At 40.9% G+C, this 19,789-nt stretch overlaps 1 protein-coding gene across 12 annotated transcripts in view; it reads right to left on the minus strand.

Annotated features, from left to right (window-relative positions):
• Positions 1-19,789, minus strand: part of cdk14 (cyclin dependent kinase 14) — a 592,120-nt gene that overhangs the window by 423,251 nt on the left and 149,080 nt on the right. For 11 of the 12 annotated variants that reach the window (XM_048521834.2, XM_048521892.2, XM_059638483.1 and 8 more), the window contains one exon: positions 16,926-17,171. In XM_048521834.2, the coding sequence (XP_048377791.1) occupies positions 16,926-17,171 (246 nt within the window). Of the gene's footprint in view, positions 1-16,925; positions 17,172-17,256; positions 17,332-19,789 lie in introns of those variants that run through there. The other variant, XM_048521853.2, reaches the window with a different exon arrangement.

A 19,789-nucleotide genomic window follows, 5' to 3' on the forward strand; every position in this document is an offset into this window, starting at 1 on the left:
CCTGGATTTCAACTCGGCTCCTTCAAGGGGATGGAATATCCTCTCCCCCAGCTGTTACAGATCTCAAGTAAAATGGTTTTCCATTGTCTCAATTACATATTCTGATGGACATAACATCCACTTTTCCAAATATCAAAGATTTGCCAACTATTCAGCTATCTCAGGGTCCATAAAAATACAGAATGAGAAATGCAAATCCCACACTTCAGCGAAGGCACTTCTAAAATAAGATCAGTCACAACTGTATGTGTGAAGACACTCCCTATTTGATTTTGGGTATGCTATACCCAATCAGCTTCTGATGGATACTATGTAGAAATGGGAACATTATACAGAAAGGGAAACTCAAACAAAACAAAATACAGCATAAGGAATTTCATTTTAAGTCCAGTCAGCAGGGACTTTAACATCAGAGCAGTAAACATGTTTCTCTTAAACATCTTGATTTTAGCAGGGAAAACAATCCATTTAAAACCAACAGATAACTTCTGCTAGAAAAGTACTTCCATACACAGCTAGAGATTAATTTCAGGCTGGTAGTAAACTCTGTATATGTATTCTATTTTCATTAATTTTATTTGTAAATCAGAAGTTCTCTTTTTAACTATTTACTTTGTTTTGCAAGTTTTGATACAAGTTCATAAATTCTAAATGCCCTTATCAAACATTGTAGATTTCCCAGTTATTTTACACCTCTAACACCAGAATTCTAATTGCTACTGAAAGCACCATCACATGGAGTCTACCCATTCTGATACATGCAAGCCATCTGTTGCAAGCAGACAGTGGAGACGGCGGGGGCAGGGAAAGTAAAAGATGCTGCCAATGTATCACGGATAGCACTTATTTGTTTTTCACTGGCAAAAATGTAGCTTTGGACATAAGCTAGCGGCAGGCACAAAAGTCCTAAGTTATAATACGATGAGTGCTTCAGTGCATCGACATATCAGCTCATTTTCTCATTAATTCATGGGCTTGCTGGTTATCTGACTGAGCAGATCAATTATCTTGTTTAAAAAGCATCTTGATTTTTTTCCCCCTCTGACTTCTAAGGGCCGAAAGCCTGTTATTTACTCACTAGACTGGTAACCTGTTGTGCTTGCTTATCACTGAAATTCAAATCTATCCCAATTTATTCCTAAGAAGTATTCCACACACCAGTCACTTTAATTTTTTTCTTTATTGATTCACAAGATGAGGGCGTCACTGGCTCGGCAGTGTTTATTTCCCATTCTTAATTGCCCAGAGGGCAGTTCAGCGTCAACCACATTGCTGTGGGTCTGGAGTCACATGTAGGCCAGACCAGGTAAGGATGGCAGTCTCCTTACCCAAGGACATTAATATCTTGATAGAGGTGATTTGATAAAGGTGTACAAGACGGCAACAGGCATAGATACAGTGGATAGTCAGAGACCTTTGTCCCCATGGAGGAAATTACTATTACGAGGGGGCATAATTTTAGGTGATTGGAGTAAGATACAGTGGTGATGTCAGAGGTAGGTTCTTCAGAGAGCGGTGAGCATGTGGAATGCGCTGCCAGTGGTGGTGGAGTCAGATGCTTAAGTGTCTAAAGTAACTCTGGGATAGGCACGTGGAGGATAATAAAATGTAAGGTATGCAGGGTCGATTAATCTTCGGAGGATAATAGGTCAGCATAACATCATGGTCTGAAGGGCCTGTACTGTATCTGTTCTATGTTCTAATGAGCCAGATGGGTTTTTTTCCAACAATTGACAATGGTTTAATGGTCATCATTAGATTCTCAATGGCAGATATTTACTGAATTCAAATTTCACCATGTGCCATAGCGGGATTCAAACCCGGGTCCCCAAATTGTTATCTGGGTCTCTGGATTAACAATCCAGTGATAATACCGCTTGGCTATTGCCTGCCCCTGTAATACACAGGATCAAGTCACTGAATCGTAAGATAACATTATGGGCAAAAGAGGAAGCTTATACAAAGATTCCTCAAAAAACTTCAAAAATTACACCAGACAGCAAGTGATGCATTGCATCCTCTTCATCTCACGTCCATACGTGATCCTCCCCATGGCCATGCCGATCTGGTGTGTTGCCTGTCACTAACTGGCTGGCTGGGTAGAAGCTCTGAGCAAAGCTCAATAAAAAATTCCACTCACTTCACACAACACTACCACCTGTCACTGCCCTAAAGTCTTTTCCTTGTCAAGCTGAGAGATCTCACAGCTGGCTGCATAAGGACTGTCGTTACAAATAAGTCAAAGAATTTGCAATGAGCTTTGGTTGGAAGTAATGACTTTGTGATCCATCTTGGCATCCTGTGGTGATCCTTTGCACCGCAAATGCTGGTCTTCAGCCAGTTTGATTAATTGTACAAGACAGAGAAAGAGCTGGAGGCACTAGCCACTGCCAAAGTTTATGGACCCTAACAACCTGCCAGCCATAGTAACGGAGACATATGTTCCAGAACATGTCACATCACTAGCCAAAATCTTCCCCAACAACCAAAACACTAGCTCCAACCCAACAATGTGGAAAATGCTCAGGTATGTCCTGTAAATACAATAAGCAGGACAAATTCAAAATCAAGCCAATTGCAGCCCCTCAGTGTACTCTCAAATCAGTAGTAATGTTATGGAAGATGTGAAGCTGCTATGAAGCAGCACTTGTTTGGCAATAACCTGTTCGTTAATATTCAGTTTGGGCTCTGTCAGGGCGATTAAGCAACTGATCTCATCACAGCTTTGTTTGAACATGGACAAAAAGAGCTGAACTCCGGGGGAAGGCACAAGTGACTACTGACTACAGTCAGTAGGGATCAAAAACAGCATTGTGCAGGTTGGAATTATCACCTCACATAGGTTGTTGGAAGTCAGTCATCTCAGCTCCAGCACATTTCAGGAGTTCTTCAGGGTAGATACTTTTAAAACAAAATCTCTTCAGCACATTTCTAGGGCAGCAATGATCCAGGCCCAAATATCTTGACAGGTTTTCTAGTGTAATGCAGCACAGGAAAGACTGTTTCTACATGCTCAAATGCTGCTTGTGGAAATTAAACCACACTTATCCACAAAACTGCAAGTATTGAAAAGATGCAAATGAATCACTCCAAATTTCATGGAAAAGTAGACAAGCTCTGTGGCAAGACAATCTAAAGTGCTCAATTTAAAAAAAAACAAAAAGAACTGTGGATGCTGTAAATCAGAAACACAAACATTGGAGATTGCTGGCAAAGCTCAGCAGGTCTGGCAGCACCTGTGAACAGAAATCAAAGTTAACACTTCACGTCTGGTGACCCCTTCTCAAATTGTTTTCATTTACTCCATATCATTGTAGCCTTCCAACAAGACAGCTTGTTTGAAATAAAGCAATCTGGAAGTATTAAAGAAGTGTTTATATAACTTGGGAGTCCCTTGCTCTGCTAAATGAGGTGGTGTGCCTATTTTCACTGTGGAGAGTCCAACAAATGCAAATTGCTTTTCAATCTCAATATTTCACTGAAGAATTTAATTGAATGCATCACGAAGCAGTAGACATAGCATGCACACGCTCCTACCCTCCTGAAAGCAACTGTAGCTACACCAGAAGTTTGAAATATACTAACAAGAGGCAAGCCCAACAGTAAGTAAAGTTCAGAAGAAACATTAAGATCACAAGAGGAGACAAACTGTGGAGAGACTGGCTTTTTTGGCAGCTTGTTGTCACAGCTCAAAATTTTTTCCCAATAACGTATGGCAGCTCAGAACACTGATGAGAACATAGTGGCTTCAAACTCTCGTTTCCATGCTCCACAAAGCTACTTGTCAGTGCTTTTGTGAGCAGCACCACTGTAATTACGTTATTCTGTTCATTGTAGATCCCATTGAGCTCCACAATTCAGCAACCAGCCAAAAACTACTTGCAGTTTTATTGAAGTAATAAAATATTTCAACAAGCTTCATGAGAGAGCAGATGTCAAGCAATAAGAGGGGAATTAGGTGGATGTTCTGGTTTTGCTTTCAGCCAGAGGATAAAGGTCAGAAAAGCAGTGGAATGAAGAGGTTGACTGCATGAGTACCAAGGGGAAAAAGGCAGAAGCAGCTTGAAGACTTGCCACTGATAATACAGCATCAGGAAATGAGGAAAACACTAAAAGAAAGTTAATTTCAGACAAACTAAGATCATAAGCTAATCCAATGCTAGGGCAATTGTTACAAAACTGGTCAATTCAGAGTGGCAATATCCTGCCATGGCAATTTAAATCAAAACATAAGCCACTTTGGAGTTGTAATTTCATAACAAGGTTACATTCCATTGAGGCTGCACCAGTTCTTTGAAGGAAAGATTTCATTTGTAATAATCAACCTTTCGCCCATATCTACTTGTTCATTTACTTTTAAATAGGTGCTCAGAATCCCTTAACAGAATCTATTTCCACCACCTTTTCTAGCAGTGCACTCCAGACTGTGATCACACAATGTGCAAGGAAGATTTTCCTCATGTTGCTTTTGATTCTTTTAAATCAAGTTAAATATACCCATGGGCTTTCAAATCTTCTGCAAGACTCTTAATGATGGTCAAGAAGACCTTTAATGAAATCATCTTGAACCTTTCCTAAGGGAAATGGACATGGGTTCTCTTGATCAGACATTTAAAAGTTGCTCCCATGACGGACTTGGATTGAAGAAACAAGAAGAAAATGTTCTAATTTGTGAAAGGATCAACTCATTTGTGAAAGCAAAGTGGTACACGGAAAACGTTTCCACACAGTGAGTGGTTAGGACCTTAAGTAAACTAAATGTGGGGTGGAGGCAGTTTCACTTGAGACAATTGAAAGTGAATTAGATAGTCACTTGAAAAAGGATGTGCAAGCATATGGGCGGGTGCTGGGGGAGAGGCCAAGGCACAAAGCATTAAGAGAGCTGCTCAGGAGAATGGCCTTTTGTGCTGTAACAAATCAGAGATTCTGTAACCAAGTTTTGTTTTTGCTGAAACTTTCAGTGTTTGGTTTGATCGTGAACAGGATGAGGGCGTTGCTGGTTAAGCATTTATTGTCCATCCCTAATTGCCCAGAGGTCAGTTCGGAGTCAACCACATTGCTGTGGATCTAGAGTCACATGTAGGCCAGACCAGGTAAGGATGGCAGTTTTCTTCCCTAACGGGCATTAGTGAGCCAGAAGGGTTTTGACAACAATGGAGTCATGGTTATCGTTAGATTCTTAATTCCAGATTTTCTTTTGAATTCAAATTCCACCATCTGCCACGGCAGGACTCAAACCTGAGTTGCAGGAAGTTGTTATCTGGGTCTCTGGATTAACAGTCAAGTAATAATAGGGATCCTTAAGGGGGAGGGGGAGCAGCCCCAAGTCGTGGTCCACATAGGCACCAACGACATAAGGAGGAAGAGAGATGGGGATTTAAGGCAGAAATTCAGGGAGCTAGGATACAAGCTTAGAGCTAGGATGAACAGAGTTGCCGTCTCTGGTTTGTTGCCCGTGCCACGTGCTAGTGAGGCGAGAAATAGGGAGAGAGAGGAGTTGAACACGTGGCTACAGGGATGGTGCAGGAGGGAGGGTTTTGGATTCTTGGATAATTGGGGCTCTTTCTGGGGTAGGTGGGACCTCTACAAGCAGGATGGTCTTCACCTGAACCAGAAGGGTACCAATATCCTGGGGGGGGGAAATTTGCTAAGGCTATTTGGTGGGTTAAAACTGATTCAGCAGGGGGACAGGAACCAAAATTGTAGTTAGAGTACAGAAAAGGTTGAGAGTAGGGAGGTCCGAAATAAAGTTTCAGGGATACAAGGTGGCACCGGCAAGCAAGAAGTTGGCTTGAAGTGTGTCTACTTCAACGCCAGGAGTGTCCGGAATAAGGTGGGTGAACTTGCAGCATGGGTTGGTACCTGGGACTTCGATGTTGTGGCCATTTCGGAGAGGTGGATAGAGCAGGGACAGGAACGGTTGGTGCAGGTTCCATGATTTAGATGTTTCAGTAAGGACAGAGAAGATGGTAAAAGAGGGGGAGGTGTGGCATTGTTGGTCAAGGACAGTATTACAGTTGCAGAAAGGATGTTTTGGGACTCGTCAACTGAGGTAGTATGGGCTGAGGTTAGAAACAGGAAAGGAGAGGTCACCCTGTTGGGAGTTTTCTATAGACCTCCGAATAGTTCCAGATATGTAGAGGAAAGGATGGCGAAGAATATTCTCGATAGGAGTGAGACAGACAGGGTTGTTGTCATGGGGGACTTCAACTTTCCAAATATTGACTGGGAACACTATAGTTCGAGTACTATAGATGGGTCAGTTTTTGTCCAGTGTGTGCAGGAGGGCTTCCTGACACAGTATGTAGACAGGCCAACAAGGGGCGAAGCCACATTAGATTTGGTACTGGGTAATGAGCCCAGCCAGGTGTTAGATTTGGAGGTAGGTGAGCACTTTGGTGATAGCGATCACAATTCTGTTGTTATGTTTACTCCAGTGATGGAAAAGGACAGGTACCACTGGGCAAGAGTTATAGCTGGGGGAAAAGGCAATTACGATGAGATTAGGCGAGATTAGGGAGCATAGGATGGGGAAGGAAACTGCAGGGGATGGGCACATTAGAAATGTGGAGGCTACTCAAGGAAAAGCTCCTGTGTGTCCTAGATAAGTATATACTTGTCAGGCAGGGAGGAAGCTGTAGAGCGCGGGAGCCGTGGTTTACGAAGGAAGTGGAATCTCTGGTCAAGAGGAAGAAGGAGGCTTATGTTAGGAAGCGATGTGAAGGCTCAGTTAGGGCGCTTGAAGGTTACAAGGTAGCCAGGAAAGACCTAAAGAGAGAGCTCAGAAGAGCCAGGAGGAGACATGAGAAGTTGTTGGCAGATAGGATCAGGGTAGGTGGCGAGAGTTACTGATTTGACCATAAAGGAGCCCCAGGAGAAGTTGAGTCAAAAGGAAACCTGGGAGGGAGCAATCACCATTGGTTAGGGTCCTACCTAGCATGAAGAAAGGCAGAGGTCATGAAGATATCCTAGCATAAGATGGTGGCAGATCTAGATTATCATAATATAGAGCACTGCAGTGCAAAGGTCAATGGTTTCTTGAGTGGTACATGGGTGAACAGGGTCAATGTTAAATGAGCACATGGATCTCTAAAAAAATCTCATGTTGTAGTACAGTCTTGGGTAGGAATTGGAAGAATAGGTCTCAAAGGGCACAGATGCGTGTTATTTGTGTCTCCCAGCCTTTGGAACAATGTTTAGCTCATTGATACAACTTCTGCCAAATTGACATCACACACTAAATTACAGCTCTTTAAAAGACAAGAGCGTCTTCTTGTTAATGCTCAGAAGTGGTTATGCCTCTGTTGCTGGGAATCAAAACTGCCTCTGATCTAGTCAAGGAGGGGGGATTGGCCACATCCTTCTACCCACAAATATCACATTCGTGGTTTTGTTTTCTGCAGTTGACACTGTTGCTAATTACTGCTTTTTACTTTTGGAAAGCATTGTTTTTGAATCACTCCTGTGTAGTTTTCATTATTAAGTGAATGTAGTCCTAATTGGAAGCCTACTACAATCTTTCAATTACATGGGTAGCCATTAATAATGGCAACAACTATGGGCTGCAAGCCTAATTGAGTGATTGCACATTTCTCAGAAGAGGTTCAGACAGCATTTGGCCCTACTCCTGCCTTGATCTCATCTTGGGTCCCCTATCTGTGATCACTTCACTAAGTCTTTTGCTATCATGAAGTTGGAGAGCTTGGTTAAAACCTCAGCAGCCATCATCTCCTGCACATTATGTTCTATGCCTGTTTGCAAGCACTATATGTTCCTCAAAGTCCTGCCAATACAAAGAACCCCATGGCAATACCTCCATTGCTGATCTGTGGCCTGTCTGAGCCAAAACCTGTCTTTTTGCTGGAGAGCTAGTACATTTATATTCACAGCCACTTTTCATAGAATACCAAACTTCCTGAATACCAAAGCAGAAAATTTTCACGTGATCATTTGCAATTGGGAAGTGGGCTAAGCTCTCAGTAATTCGGAGAACATGTTTTATTATAAAAAATGCACAATTTATTATGATAGATTTTCAGGGCTTCAGATTCAAGAGGAGGAAACAAATAGCATTATTGTACAGATTGTAACTTATTTTTATATTCAATATTAAGTCAATTATGCAGTTCAATGCATGCATTCAAATGTATTAAGTAGTGTCAATAATTCTATGTATATCTGTTCACATTCTTTTTTGACTTGCTTTTTAGAAAATAAAACTCAGTGCCCAACTTGGTATTTTTACCCATCAAACACCCTAATTGGCTAACAAACCGCAAACTCCAGACCTGATCCAATTAGGCTGCAGAAAATACAGTAAATTCTTGACAGCAACTGGACAATTTTGTGGACAATAGGTGAGTCATTGCAAATACTTAATGTTATCATACTGCAAATTAAGGAAGAAACTACACTATACACTGCTAACTGAGGGCAAAATGTTTGCCAACCTATTTTCCAGTAAATACTTGAGGGGTTGGATGGTTAGCTTTCTATTTTAAGAAATTTTGTAAATTAATTAGTTATTGTTTAACTACAAGGACACATCATGTGCCATTATCTGTTTCTTTTTAGAAGTTTTAAACAATCCAATTTTGGGGTTATTGCGACAAATTTATTTATATCTGAAATGTGACTCTCCTCAATGCAAGAGCCAGAAAATGAGAGCGTATGGAATTTTTATTACTAATTGATCTCTGTGATGTAGTTCATAAAGATTTTGAATGATACTATCTTAAGGGCCTACATTTTGTTGCTGGTTATGGTAAGCAAGCAGATGGTGGTTAGTTAGATTGGAGAGATTTATCATTTTTAGAAGTACAGCACTATGCATAATGATTGCTTTGGAAAAGCACAAAGTCTCACCTGCTGTCAGCTTAGAATGTCAAGTTAATTCTTACATTTGAAATGTGGAGAAGGACTTTTTTAAAAAAATACATTTACAATACTGACCAGAAGGGGGAAAAATAATTAAAACAGGAATTCACTTCGATTATTCATTTCAAAGCTAGGGTTTTTGCAAAACAAAATTTGAGCACCTAAAAAGTCATGTCTAGATCACTAATTAAGAAGGACAAGCCAACAAAACGTTGGCTTAAATTTATTTAATTGACACATTGACACCTGAAGTGTAAGTTATTGTCAGTGCCGTATTGTTTAGGAACTTGTGTTTCTTATTCACTATCATATTTGCACTTAACATTTTATTTTCCCTAGTTCTATGTCATCACATTTAGTAAATTAACTGCTATGTAGTAAATTTTAATCAAGATGATCAATGTTAATTCTTAACAAAACGCATGTTAGAATTCAATTCTAAATAGTCATTTTCTTTTAATAGATAGCTTGTGTTACACTATCATACATTTATGTTGAAAAAAGGTTCTTCTGTCACAGCTAATTTCATGGATCAGATAGATTTAAAGTAATTAGAGGCACAAATACAAATTATACAATGACAGGGGCTGAGAGATTTTGGAAATGAAAGGTCTTATTATGTGTTCTGACATGACAATTTGTTAACATCTTCACTACAACTAAAATTAAAAGGCACTCACTAAATTCAAACATCTGTGCTGAGTTTAAAAATTTCTAAAATATTTCATATTTTTGAACCCCATCACAAACTGCTTGTTAAAAAGAAATGTATAAATGTGTTATAAAGATGTGCTATATGGGGTATAATTGCGCAATTTCAAAAACTGGTCAAATAACACATACACAAATTTTAAATAACAGATGCTTTCACGGAAAAATGAGACTGATTTGAAGTATCTACTATGTGAAGTTACAATCATTCCATGGAAATACAATACTTCAAATGAAAGATTGGATAAGCTATAGTAGCTTTCCTTCGAATGGAGGAAGCAGACTGATCCAGAATTCAAAAAGGAAAGAGGGGATTGGTTAGCGTGACAGGTTAGAGTACTGGTCTCCCTGAATGGTTCAGTTACCTGAGGGGAGAGATTTAAGGTGATCAGTACAACGATTACAGGGAACATGAGAAAAAGGTTCTCTCGCCCAGAAGGTGGTAGGTGCCTGGAATTTGCTGCTCAGCAGATCGTTGAGGTGGAGATCCTCAATTCATTTAAGAGGAACCTGGATCTGGGCCTGAAATGTTGTAACCTACAGGGCGACAGAACAGGTGCTGGTAAGTGGGGATTGGATGGTTTTTTTTTAAGCCATGCAAGCACAATGGGCTGAATGGCCTCTTTCTGTGCTGTAGCTTTCCCCATGACTCAAATGTAAATGAAAAGAAATAGAACCTCTTGGCATGTGAACAGCTCCTCTGTACCTCACGAAATCAGAAGGTTGATCAAAAAGGAGTGAACATCTAGGATACTGACTGTGGTAAAACAATGCAGGCTAAGAGCCCACCCTATATTTTTGGAATATGTTACAGGTGTAGAATGGTTGTGCAATCTAAACTGTTGTATACATGCTGGAATTGCTTTCTGGGCAGAAAATACATACTGCGAGAGGGAGTGTCTTTCCATGTTGTTTTATCAAATTCTGAATCCTATCTTGTTGCAAAAGTGTCTACATCATCACAGTAGACAACAGACTTTCTGTGAAAAGGAAATGGTTCAATTTCCGAAACACTGAATCCAGGAAAAAATGATCAAATGACTTGGATGGGGAACCAAACTATATTTCCAAATTTGCAGATGATACCAAGTTAAGGATCTGTCCAGCTGGATGAACACAGCAGGCCAAGCAGCATCTCAGGAGCACAAGAGCTGACGAGTCTCTGATGAAGGGTCTAGGCCCAAAACGTCAGCTCTTGTGCTCCTGAGATGCTGCTTGGCCTGCTGTGTTCATCCAGTTTCACACTTTATTATCTTGGATTCTCCGGCATCTGCAGTTCCCATTATCTCTAAGGATCTGTCCAGGTTTACTGGATGAGTAAAAACATGGAGGTTACAATATAAAATGAAAAAGTATGAGCTCTGACCAGAGTACTACTTAAGTGGAGACTGGCTGGAAAGTTTAGGTGCTGAGAGACTTGATGCCTTGTCAGTAAATCTCTGAAGGCTAACATGCAGGTGCAGCAAGCTATTGGGAAGGCTCAGGAATGGTAGCCTTTACAAGGCGAGTAATGATTAGTGAGGTTATCACTGGTGTAGGATCTTGGTTAGACCACAAAGACTATGCTGTGCAGTTTTGATCTTGTTACTGTGGGAAAGATGCTACTTCCACGGGAGTATTGGGGAAAAAGTAAACCAGTCCTCACTTCCTCACCCAGTTAGAACAGATACGTTTGTAGACTGAATCTATAATTAATCTTAAAACAATCCAGCATTAACAGCTTCATTTTGGCAAGGATATTCTGCACTTTTTCCAAATTTGTTAAATCCAAGGAGGAAAGCCAAAGATCATAATGCAACATGCCAGCTTTGAAATGAATCCGACATCCAAGCTAGACTTCCACGGGCTACACTTTGATTCTTCTTTCTACAATGTATTTTTTGTATAAAATGTGAAGTAACTAAGATAAAAAGCAGTGAAATAATTTTAACATAGTCAAAGATAAAGTGTGGAGCTGGATGAACACAGCAGGTCAAGCAGCATCTTAGGAGCACAAAAGCTGACGTTTTCGGCCTAGAACCTTCATCAGATAAAGGGGGATGGGGAGAGGGTTTTGAAATAAAATAGGGAGAGAGGGGAAGGTGGGCCAAAGATGGATAGAGAAGATAGTTGGAGAGGAGAGTATGGGTGGGGAGGTAGAGAGGGGATAGGTCAGTCCGGGGAGGACGGACAGGTCAAGGAGGCGGGATGAGGTTAGTAGGTAGGAAATGGAGGTGCGGCTTGAGGTGGAAGGGAGATAGCTGAGAGGAAGAACAGGTTAGGGAGGTGGGGACAAGCTGGGCTGGCTTTGGGATGCAGTGGGGGGAGGGAGGTTTTGAAGCTGGTGAAGTCCACATTGGTACCATTGGGCTGCAGGGTTCCCAAAGCAGGATATGAGTTGCTGTTCCTGCAACCTTCAGGTGGCATCATTGTGGCACTGGAGGCGGCCCAGGATGGGCATGTCGTCTAAGGAACGGGAGGCGGAATTGAAATGGTTCACGACTGGAGGTGCAGTTGTTTATTGCGAACCAAGCGTAGGTGTTCTGCAAAGCGGTACTGTATCCACTGTGGCTTCCTCTACATCGGGGAAATCAAGCAGAGGCTTGGGGACTACTTTGCAGAACACCTACGCTCAGTTCACAATAAACAGCTACACCTCCCAGTCACAAACCATTTCAATTCGGCCTCCCATTCCTTAGACGACATGCCCATCCTGGGCCTCCTGCACTGCCACAACAATGCCACCCGAAGGTTGCAGGAACAGCAACTCATTCCGCTTGGGAACCCTGCAGCCCAATGGTAACAATGTGGATTTCACAAGCTTCAAAATCTCACCTCCCCCAACTGCATCCCAAAACCAGCCCAGCTTGCCCCACCTCCCTAACCTGTTCTTCCTCTCACCTATCCCGTCCTCTCACCCCAAGCTGCACCTCCATTTCCTACCTACTAACCTCATCCTGCCCCCTTGACCGCTCTGTCCTCCCCGGACTGACCTATCCCTACCTCCCCACCTACACTCACCTCTACTGGCTCTTTAACTTGTCTGTCTCCTCTCCACCTATCTTCTCCTCTATCTTCAATCCACCTACCCCACTCTCCCTCTTTATTTCAGAACCCTCTCCCCATCCCCCTTTTCTGATGAAGGGTCTAGGCACAAAACGTCAGCTTTTGTGCTCCTAAGATGCTGCTTCGTCTGCTGTGTTCATCCATCTCCAAACTTCGTTATCTCGGATTCTCCAGTATCTGCAGTTCCCATTATCTCTCAACATAGTCAAATGCTGGAAGCTGAAAAAGGCATCACAGGAGGAGATAACGTGAAGCATTTTGAGAATCAATGACCAACAGTGTATGAACGAGGGCTGAAAATTATGTTCAAGCAGGAAGTTAAGGAAGCCTTAAGCCAATTAAAATTGAACAGGCTTGTGCTTGTGATTTCAATGATTTACAAATAATGTCAATTGAAAGTGTAGAAAAAATATTTCACACTACATCAGAGGAACGTAGAGAACTGATGGATAGAAAAATACCAACGAACCTGTGCAGAGGTTGGTCAGTCATCGATACAACTGGTGTCGTATTTTTTTTTTAGGAGGCTTGAAGAGAAAGAAAAATTGCAGCCACTTGTGGGGTAGTGGGAGGAGACACTGGGCAATTTTCATCCAAACTCTTTATCAATCAAAACTAATCCAGAAGAACACAAGTCTAAGATTTATTTAGCTGCCCCTCATATGACAATCTCTGACAGCGAGAGACAAGTCTATTTCTCAAAAGAACTGCCAATTGGCCATTACTAAGTCATTTCAAAGATTGAACTCAGGAGAAAAAAAGATCTACCATCTTGTATTTAACCTTATTTTGTCCATACATAACTTGAGATGCAATTCCTAGTTCACACCAATCTACCCAGTTTAAATGACGCATCTTTATAGACACAATACAATGATATTTTATAAACTTCAATCAAATCGCCCCTTGGTTCACTCTTTCTCCAAGTACACCTGCTCTAATGACCCAGCCTGTAGGAATAAGGTACTTTATACAGACGATTAGAGTTCTTTTACTTTCTTCACACATCCTCAATATTTCTGACTATCTTAAGAATCAAAAGTTAACCCAGTACACTAATAATTTCTAACCAAGATCTTGCGCAAGAATTATCATTGAAACAGAAATAAAATTTATAAGGACACACACGCGTCAAAGATCAAATGAGATGAAACCTTATTTGTAAATAGGGATTTATTAAAATGACACGTTTTTCCAATGTACCTTCACACCAACTGTCCTTCATGCTATAATAAAATGTCAAACTACTTTGGTTTCTTTATTGGTTTGCTGCAGCTCTCCTCCTTTAAAATGATACAGATAATCCAAGCAACATTAAATGAGATGGCAAGTTTATTATTAATCCAAACTCAACATCCTTGGCTCAGAACAGCCCAGGAGTGTATTATGTGGCATTGTTGTTATTGTGGGCAACATTAAAGTGAAACAGTTTTACATTTATTTAACTCTTTGAGTAACTGAATATTACCAGCAAACATAATGAGTTACTTGGAAAAACTGCATTATAAAATCTCACTAAAAATTGATCATTATGCAATTGTTGGGTTGAACTCTGCTTACTGTCACAACACCAGATCTTAGCCAAAATGTCTTCTGGACAGTGCACTTTAAGGTAAGTTGGTTTGTTCATGAGACTGAGACGTCCAAGCTACAAGTGGCCAAGAATGTGATGCAGTCACTGGCTTGGAAATTCCTGAGTGGACTGCACTCAAATTTTGAAACATAGAAATAAGAAAATAGGAACAGGAGTAGGCCATTTGACCTCTCAAGCCTGCTCTGCCATTCAATAGGATCATGGCTAATCATTCTGCTCAGTACCTTATTCCCATTTTCTCCCCATGCCATTTTATGCCTTTAGACCTAAAGAACGATATCCACCTCCTTCTTGAAAACATTCAATATTTTGTCCACAACTGCTTTCGGTGGAAGTTTACCCCACAGGCGCACACTCTCTGGGTGAAGAAATGTCGCCATATCTCAGTCTTAAATGGCCTACCTTGTACCCTTAAACTATGACCTCTGGCTGTAGACACCCCTGCCATCAGTAAAAACCTTCCTGCATTTAGCTGGCCTTGTCCTGTCATGAGATTGTATTGCCCTACCTCGGTATTCTAGATTCAGGTGGAGCAGAAATCCCCAAAATGGGATCCCTTCTCCCGAATGCTATCCAGTGCCCCTTGCTAGAAGTGAATGTGTAGATTTTAATTGAAGATAAGAATGGGTTTTGCTGTGAAAGTCCTTGCAAATCAAATAAGTAACTGATACTCAATAGGAAGGCTCACCCACAAATAATGACCACTTGAGGGATGAAGTGCACCTCATGAAATCATATCCCAGAAAGGAATTAATGAAAGAGAGGAGGGATATGTTACCAAAGTATTGACGTTAAATTGTTCTATCTTTCCAAATACAATGGGAGGTTTACATTTCATTCATTTTAATATAATGAACACACCATGAAATAAAAAAGATTTGGTGGCTATTTGAAATTTTAAATATTATTGCAAATTTGCCAGCACTTAGTAACTTGCGTAGATTTGATTTTCTGTGCTCTTCCCTATGCCTTGGTATTGCCTTCAGCCATTTTCCAAGTTTTGCCTTTATTCACATTAGGTACTCTCTCCTTGTATCAGCAATTCTTGGTATCATCTTTGTACAAAATCCTTCTACAATGTGTATTGATGTGTCGAGAACTAACATGTGCCATTTCCCAAGTAAGATGTCAGGTGTAGACAATTGCATTTTAATCATGTGGAGACAATTTTACATCAATCTATGTTACATTCATTCATTATGATGTTTCATTTTGGGTTTCTGCTTTAGTTGCAGGGATAGGGTGGGTCTGGGTAAAATGGTATTAGGATTATTCCACGGAACAACATCGTGGGCCGAAGGGCCTGTACTGTGCTGTACTTTTCTATGTTCTATATGAGATGCCCCTCATTCTTCTCCACTTCAGTGAGTATAATCTTAACCAATTCAGCCTCCCTTCATGTGTCAGTCCTGCCAACCCAGGAATCAGTTTATCAAACTTTTAGTGCATTTGCTCCATAGCCAGATATTTTTTCCTCAGATAAGGAGGCCAAACCTGCACATAATACTCCAGGTGTTGTCTCACCAAGGCCCTGTACAACCATATTAAGACATCCTGCTCCTGTACTTAAATCTTCTCACTATGAAAGCCAAAAAACCATTTCTTCACTGCCTGCTTTGTCTGCATGCTTAACTTCAGCAAACACTGAGAAGGACACCTGGAAGGGTGTGAAGGAATTTTAGAGAGTCACTTCAAAATAAAAAAGGAAGAGATACAACACAAACACTATTAGCTGAGAGTTACATGTGCAGATTGTGGACGTAATCCAAGGCAAAAGGTATGTCTGTGTTTTTTCTCCTGCCAGATACACAGAAAAGGAGATTAAAAACCAACTGCACCTTTACAGTGTGAGAGTACACTAATCTGGAGTTCTGGCGCTACTGGTTTAGAATGTGTGCTGTGAAGGTTACTGCTGAAGGACAATCTCAGACAACAATGCACCCAAAAGGTTAAAAAAAGAAAAGAATACAAAGTCTCCATCAGATTGCAGGAAACAAATCACCAGTCAGGAGCCACAATTGAATATGAAACAGGATAACTCCTTTCAATTAACCTGCAGAACTCAGAACCTCCAAACAAACTGCTGAAATGCTTAAGTCAGCACTATTGTAGTCACAACTTAAAATGGTCAGAATGCTCTACTATCTACTCTACAATTGACAAACCAAAAGACTAGTTCCAATCTCTTTCAACTTTCCATCCATGGGCTAGGAATACCTGTAAAGCCTCGACCTCACCATCTGTCACTAGCACACCACTGAGCTGCTGAACCCACTGGGAGACAACTAAGCCTTCCCTTGGCTGCGTTCCATGTAGCAGCATGCTCTCCTAAAATGAGTAAAATATTCTTGGACGTGGCAAGAGTCTCTTCTTTGGTAGTAAGATGACAACAGGCTGTCACCCAAGACCCTGAGCATATCCCACACCCAGACCCCAACCACTTCCACCAGTCTTTCAAGCTGTTGAAGGTCTGGGAAAATTCACCCATTACAAAGCAAGACATTTTCCCTGAAGACAGGTCACAGGCCTGAAAATGTCAGCATAATTTCTCTTCACAACTCTTAACAGGCCTGCTGCACAGTTTAAGCATTTTGTGTACTGATAATCCATTTGTGAGAATGTGACACAATAATAAAAAGGCAACAAATTAAAATGTTTATTAATAAAAAGATGCAATGTTCAAGTAACGATAACTTACAGAACTGGGACTGGAGTGTCGTCTCAGTTTTGGAGACTCTTTACCACTAGACGAGCACTTTGTGTTTATGCAAGCATTGTTCTCAGAGTGAACCCTCTTCACTTGGCTTGTTGGTTTGTCAAATGGATCAAAACTGCTCTGTGTTCTTTGCACTCTGACTTTTCTGTCCTCAGGGATGGTGTCCAGTGGTTTGATGACTGAATCGACGGCCTGGGAATTGTGTGTGGACATCTTTGCGACACATATCTGTGTGGGAAAAAGAAAAATAGTCCATTCAGTAAGTGAAAACTGATGTGCTACAACATCTTGATATTGTTTTTAGCTCACGTACTGGCCATTCCATTATGTTGAAGAATGGGCTCAACTTCATGCGAGACGGAAGCAACGTGCCTTCCAAAACCTTAACAATCCTCCCGAGTCTCTTTCAGTATGCAGTATTTATAATTTATACAATAGGCTGCCGTGGTGTAACTGGCTTCAATTTCTCTTTCAGAACACTGATCTAACATGTTAATGATCAAGGAAGTAGTCCATCAGAGCATTAGCATTCCAGCAAATTAGAAAACAACTAAGCTGCAGGCCCTGTTCTGAACAAGCATCTAAGGATTTGGTTTCAATTGTTAATATTTAAGAATGATGTTAAATCATGCATGTTAGGTTGATCAACTTGACGTAGCATAACACTACTATTCAATAACACTTTGACAATCACAAAGCACAAGATCATGTTGATCTTACAGGTTAGGATTAACATGCTAAATTACTTAATGCAACCACCCGAGATTCTGTGACTCTTGCGGTATCGATGTGTTTCGAATCTCAAAATCATCATTCTAAGTTCAACAAGTTAAGTGGACTGGCAACTGTGAAAGGCCTCAAAACGCTGTTCTAGGTTCCCCATACAGCGGCTCCTAATGCTTCACAAGAGAGAAATAGGCAAACAGCAGAAAAATGGACATACAGCAAGTCTGAAGAGGAGACTGGACAGCAAATGTCCCAGAACAAATGTAAAAGACACAAGGAGAAAACAGTGACAAGTGGGAAAAAAAAACAGCAGATGGAACAAGAGGGAGAGAAAACAATTCAAGGAGAAAAATAAGTAAAGACTAAAAAAACAAAAAGGAAGATCAAGAAGAAACATCATCTCAGTGGACACAAGATCATTCAAGCCCACAAATCTCCAAAAATTAGAAAAAGGATGGGACTAATTCTAAGACTTTTTAATTTGTTTATAGATTTCAGTAAATCTGGCCATTTATTAGCATTTATTGCCCATACCTAATTGCCAAAGGCAGTTAAGAGTCAACTGTATTGCTGTGGGTCTGGTGTCCCATGTAGGCCAGGCCATGTAGGGATGGCAGATTTCCTTCACGCAAAGATGCAAGTGAACCAGTGGTTAATAGTTGCCTTGGTTTTGGCTAGCTTTTTATTCAAAATTTTTATTAAATACAAATTTCACCATCTGCCATGATGGGATTTGAATCCATGTTCTCAGAATTTTATCCAGAGGTTCTGGAATTGCTCATCCAGTGTCAGTGGATGACACCGTTGGATTGCACTATGGCCTACCCGTACAAATTCTTCCATCTTAATACACGGGTGGTAAGAGTGTATGTTCAAACTCAAAACCAGAGATTGTATTAGTTGTGATTATTTTCTGTCAGAAGAGTATCTGTGAAAAGTTTCCCTTTAACTTGAAAAAAATTTGAAGCCTTTTCAAATCATTTGATTCAAATGCCACCACAGCAAAAGAAAAAAATCCTAAACCATAATGCTCAGGGTTACTGGAAGACTGCCCATGAGACAAAAACTCGAGACATGGCCTTCAAGCATTATTGCAGCATCATTAATTCTTTAAAGTAAAGGAAATGGATAAGAAAAGAAACTAAAAATGGAAGAAAATCCCACTGTAGACATTAAACAAGGACAAATGTAATAGAAAGTCAATATACACAAAAAAACGTATTGCTCTGTGTCTTTGAAACACAAACAATGCATAAAATGGGAGCCAGTTCAGTGTTGTGGACATCCGCCAATCTAATTGTGTTGATTAGATTTACAACTTTGCTGAACAGAAACATCTATGCCAGTGTTCTCAGTCACTCATACTCGTGTCGGCAATAAATATTGCTTGCGACTACAGCAGCATTGCATTGGTGATCAGAAACAAAACACTTATCAATATTGATGGTCCGGAGACAATAGGTTTCCTGCAATATGCATAGAATCAGTGAATCCCTCGTGAGGAAGCAGGCTATTCAGCCCACCAAGTCCACACTGATCCTCTGAAAAATATCCTACCCAGAGCCAGACCCAACCCCCTGCTGTATCGCTGTAACCCTGCAATTCCCATGCCTAATCCACCAAGCCTGCACACACCCCAAACGCTACAGGTAGTTCAGCATGACCAATCCACCTAACCTGCACGTTTTTTGGACTGTTGAAGGAAACCGGAGCACCCGCAGAAACCCACACAGACACAGGGAGAATGTGCAAACAGAATCGCCCAAGGACGGAATCAACTCCAGGTCCACTGTGAGGCAGCAGTGCTAAACACTGTGCCACTGTGCCACCCTAAAAGAATTCCAAGTACATTGATGCTTCATATTTAAACAAATCCTAATCTTAAAAGCTAGAAAACAGACAGAAGTTCGGTTGATGTTGATATTTAATATTAATGCATATAGCTTTAGGCATTCTCAGCTGTCTGTCATAGGAGCAACAGTCCTGTCTGTTCTCCAGAAACAATTGCTATACTGAAAACATTCTGAAATCCCTCATCACTACATTGTGAAACCGATATCGGTGGCCGTCCCCTGTGTGATGCAGCTGCAATCAGATTTCAGTGCATCAGGATTCCAACT

The sequence above is a fragment of the Stegostoma tigrinum genome, chromosome 2 (genome assembly GCF_030684315.1).
Source record: "Stegostoma tigrinum isolate sSteTig4 chromosome 2, sSteTig4.hap1, whole genome shotgun sequence".
NCBI lineage: Eukaryota > Metazoa > Chordata > Chondrichthyes > Orectolobiformes > Stegostomatidae > Stegostoma > Stegostoma tigrinum.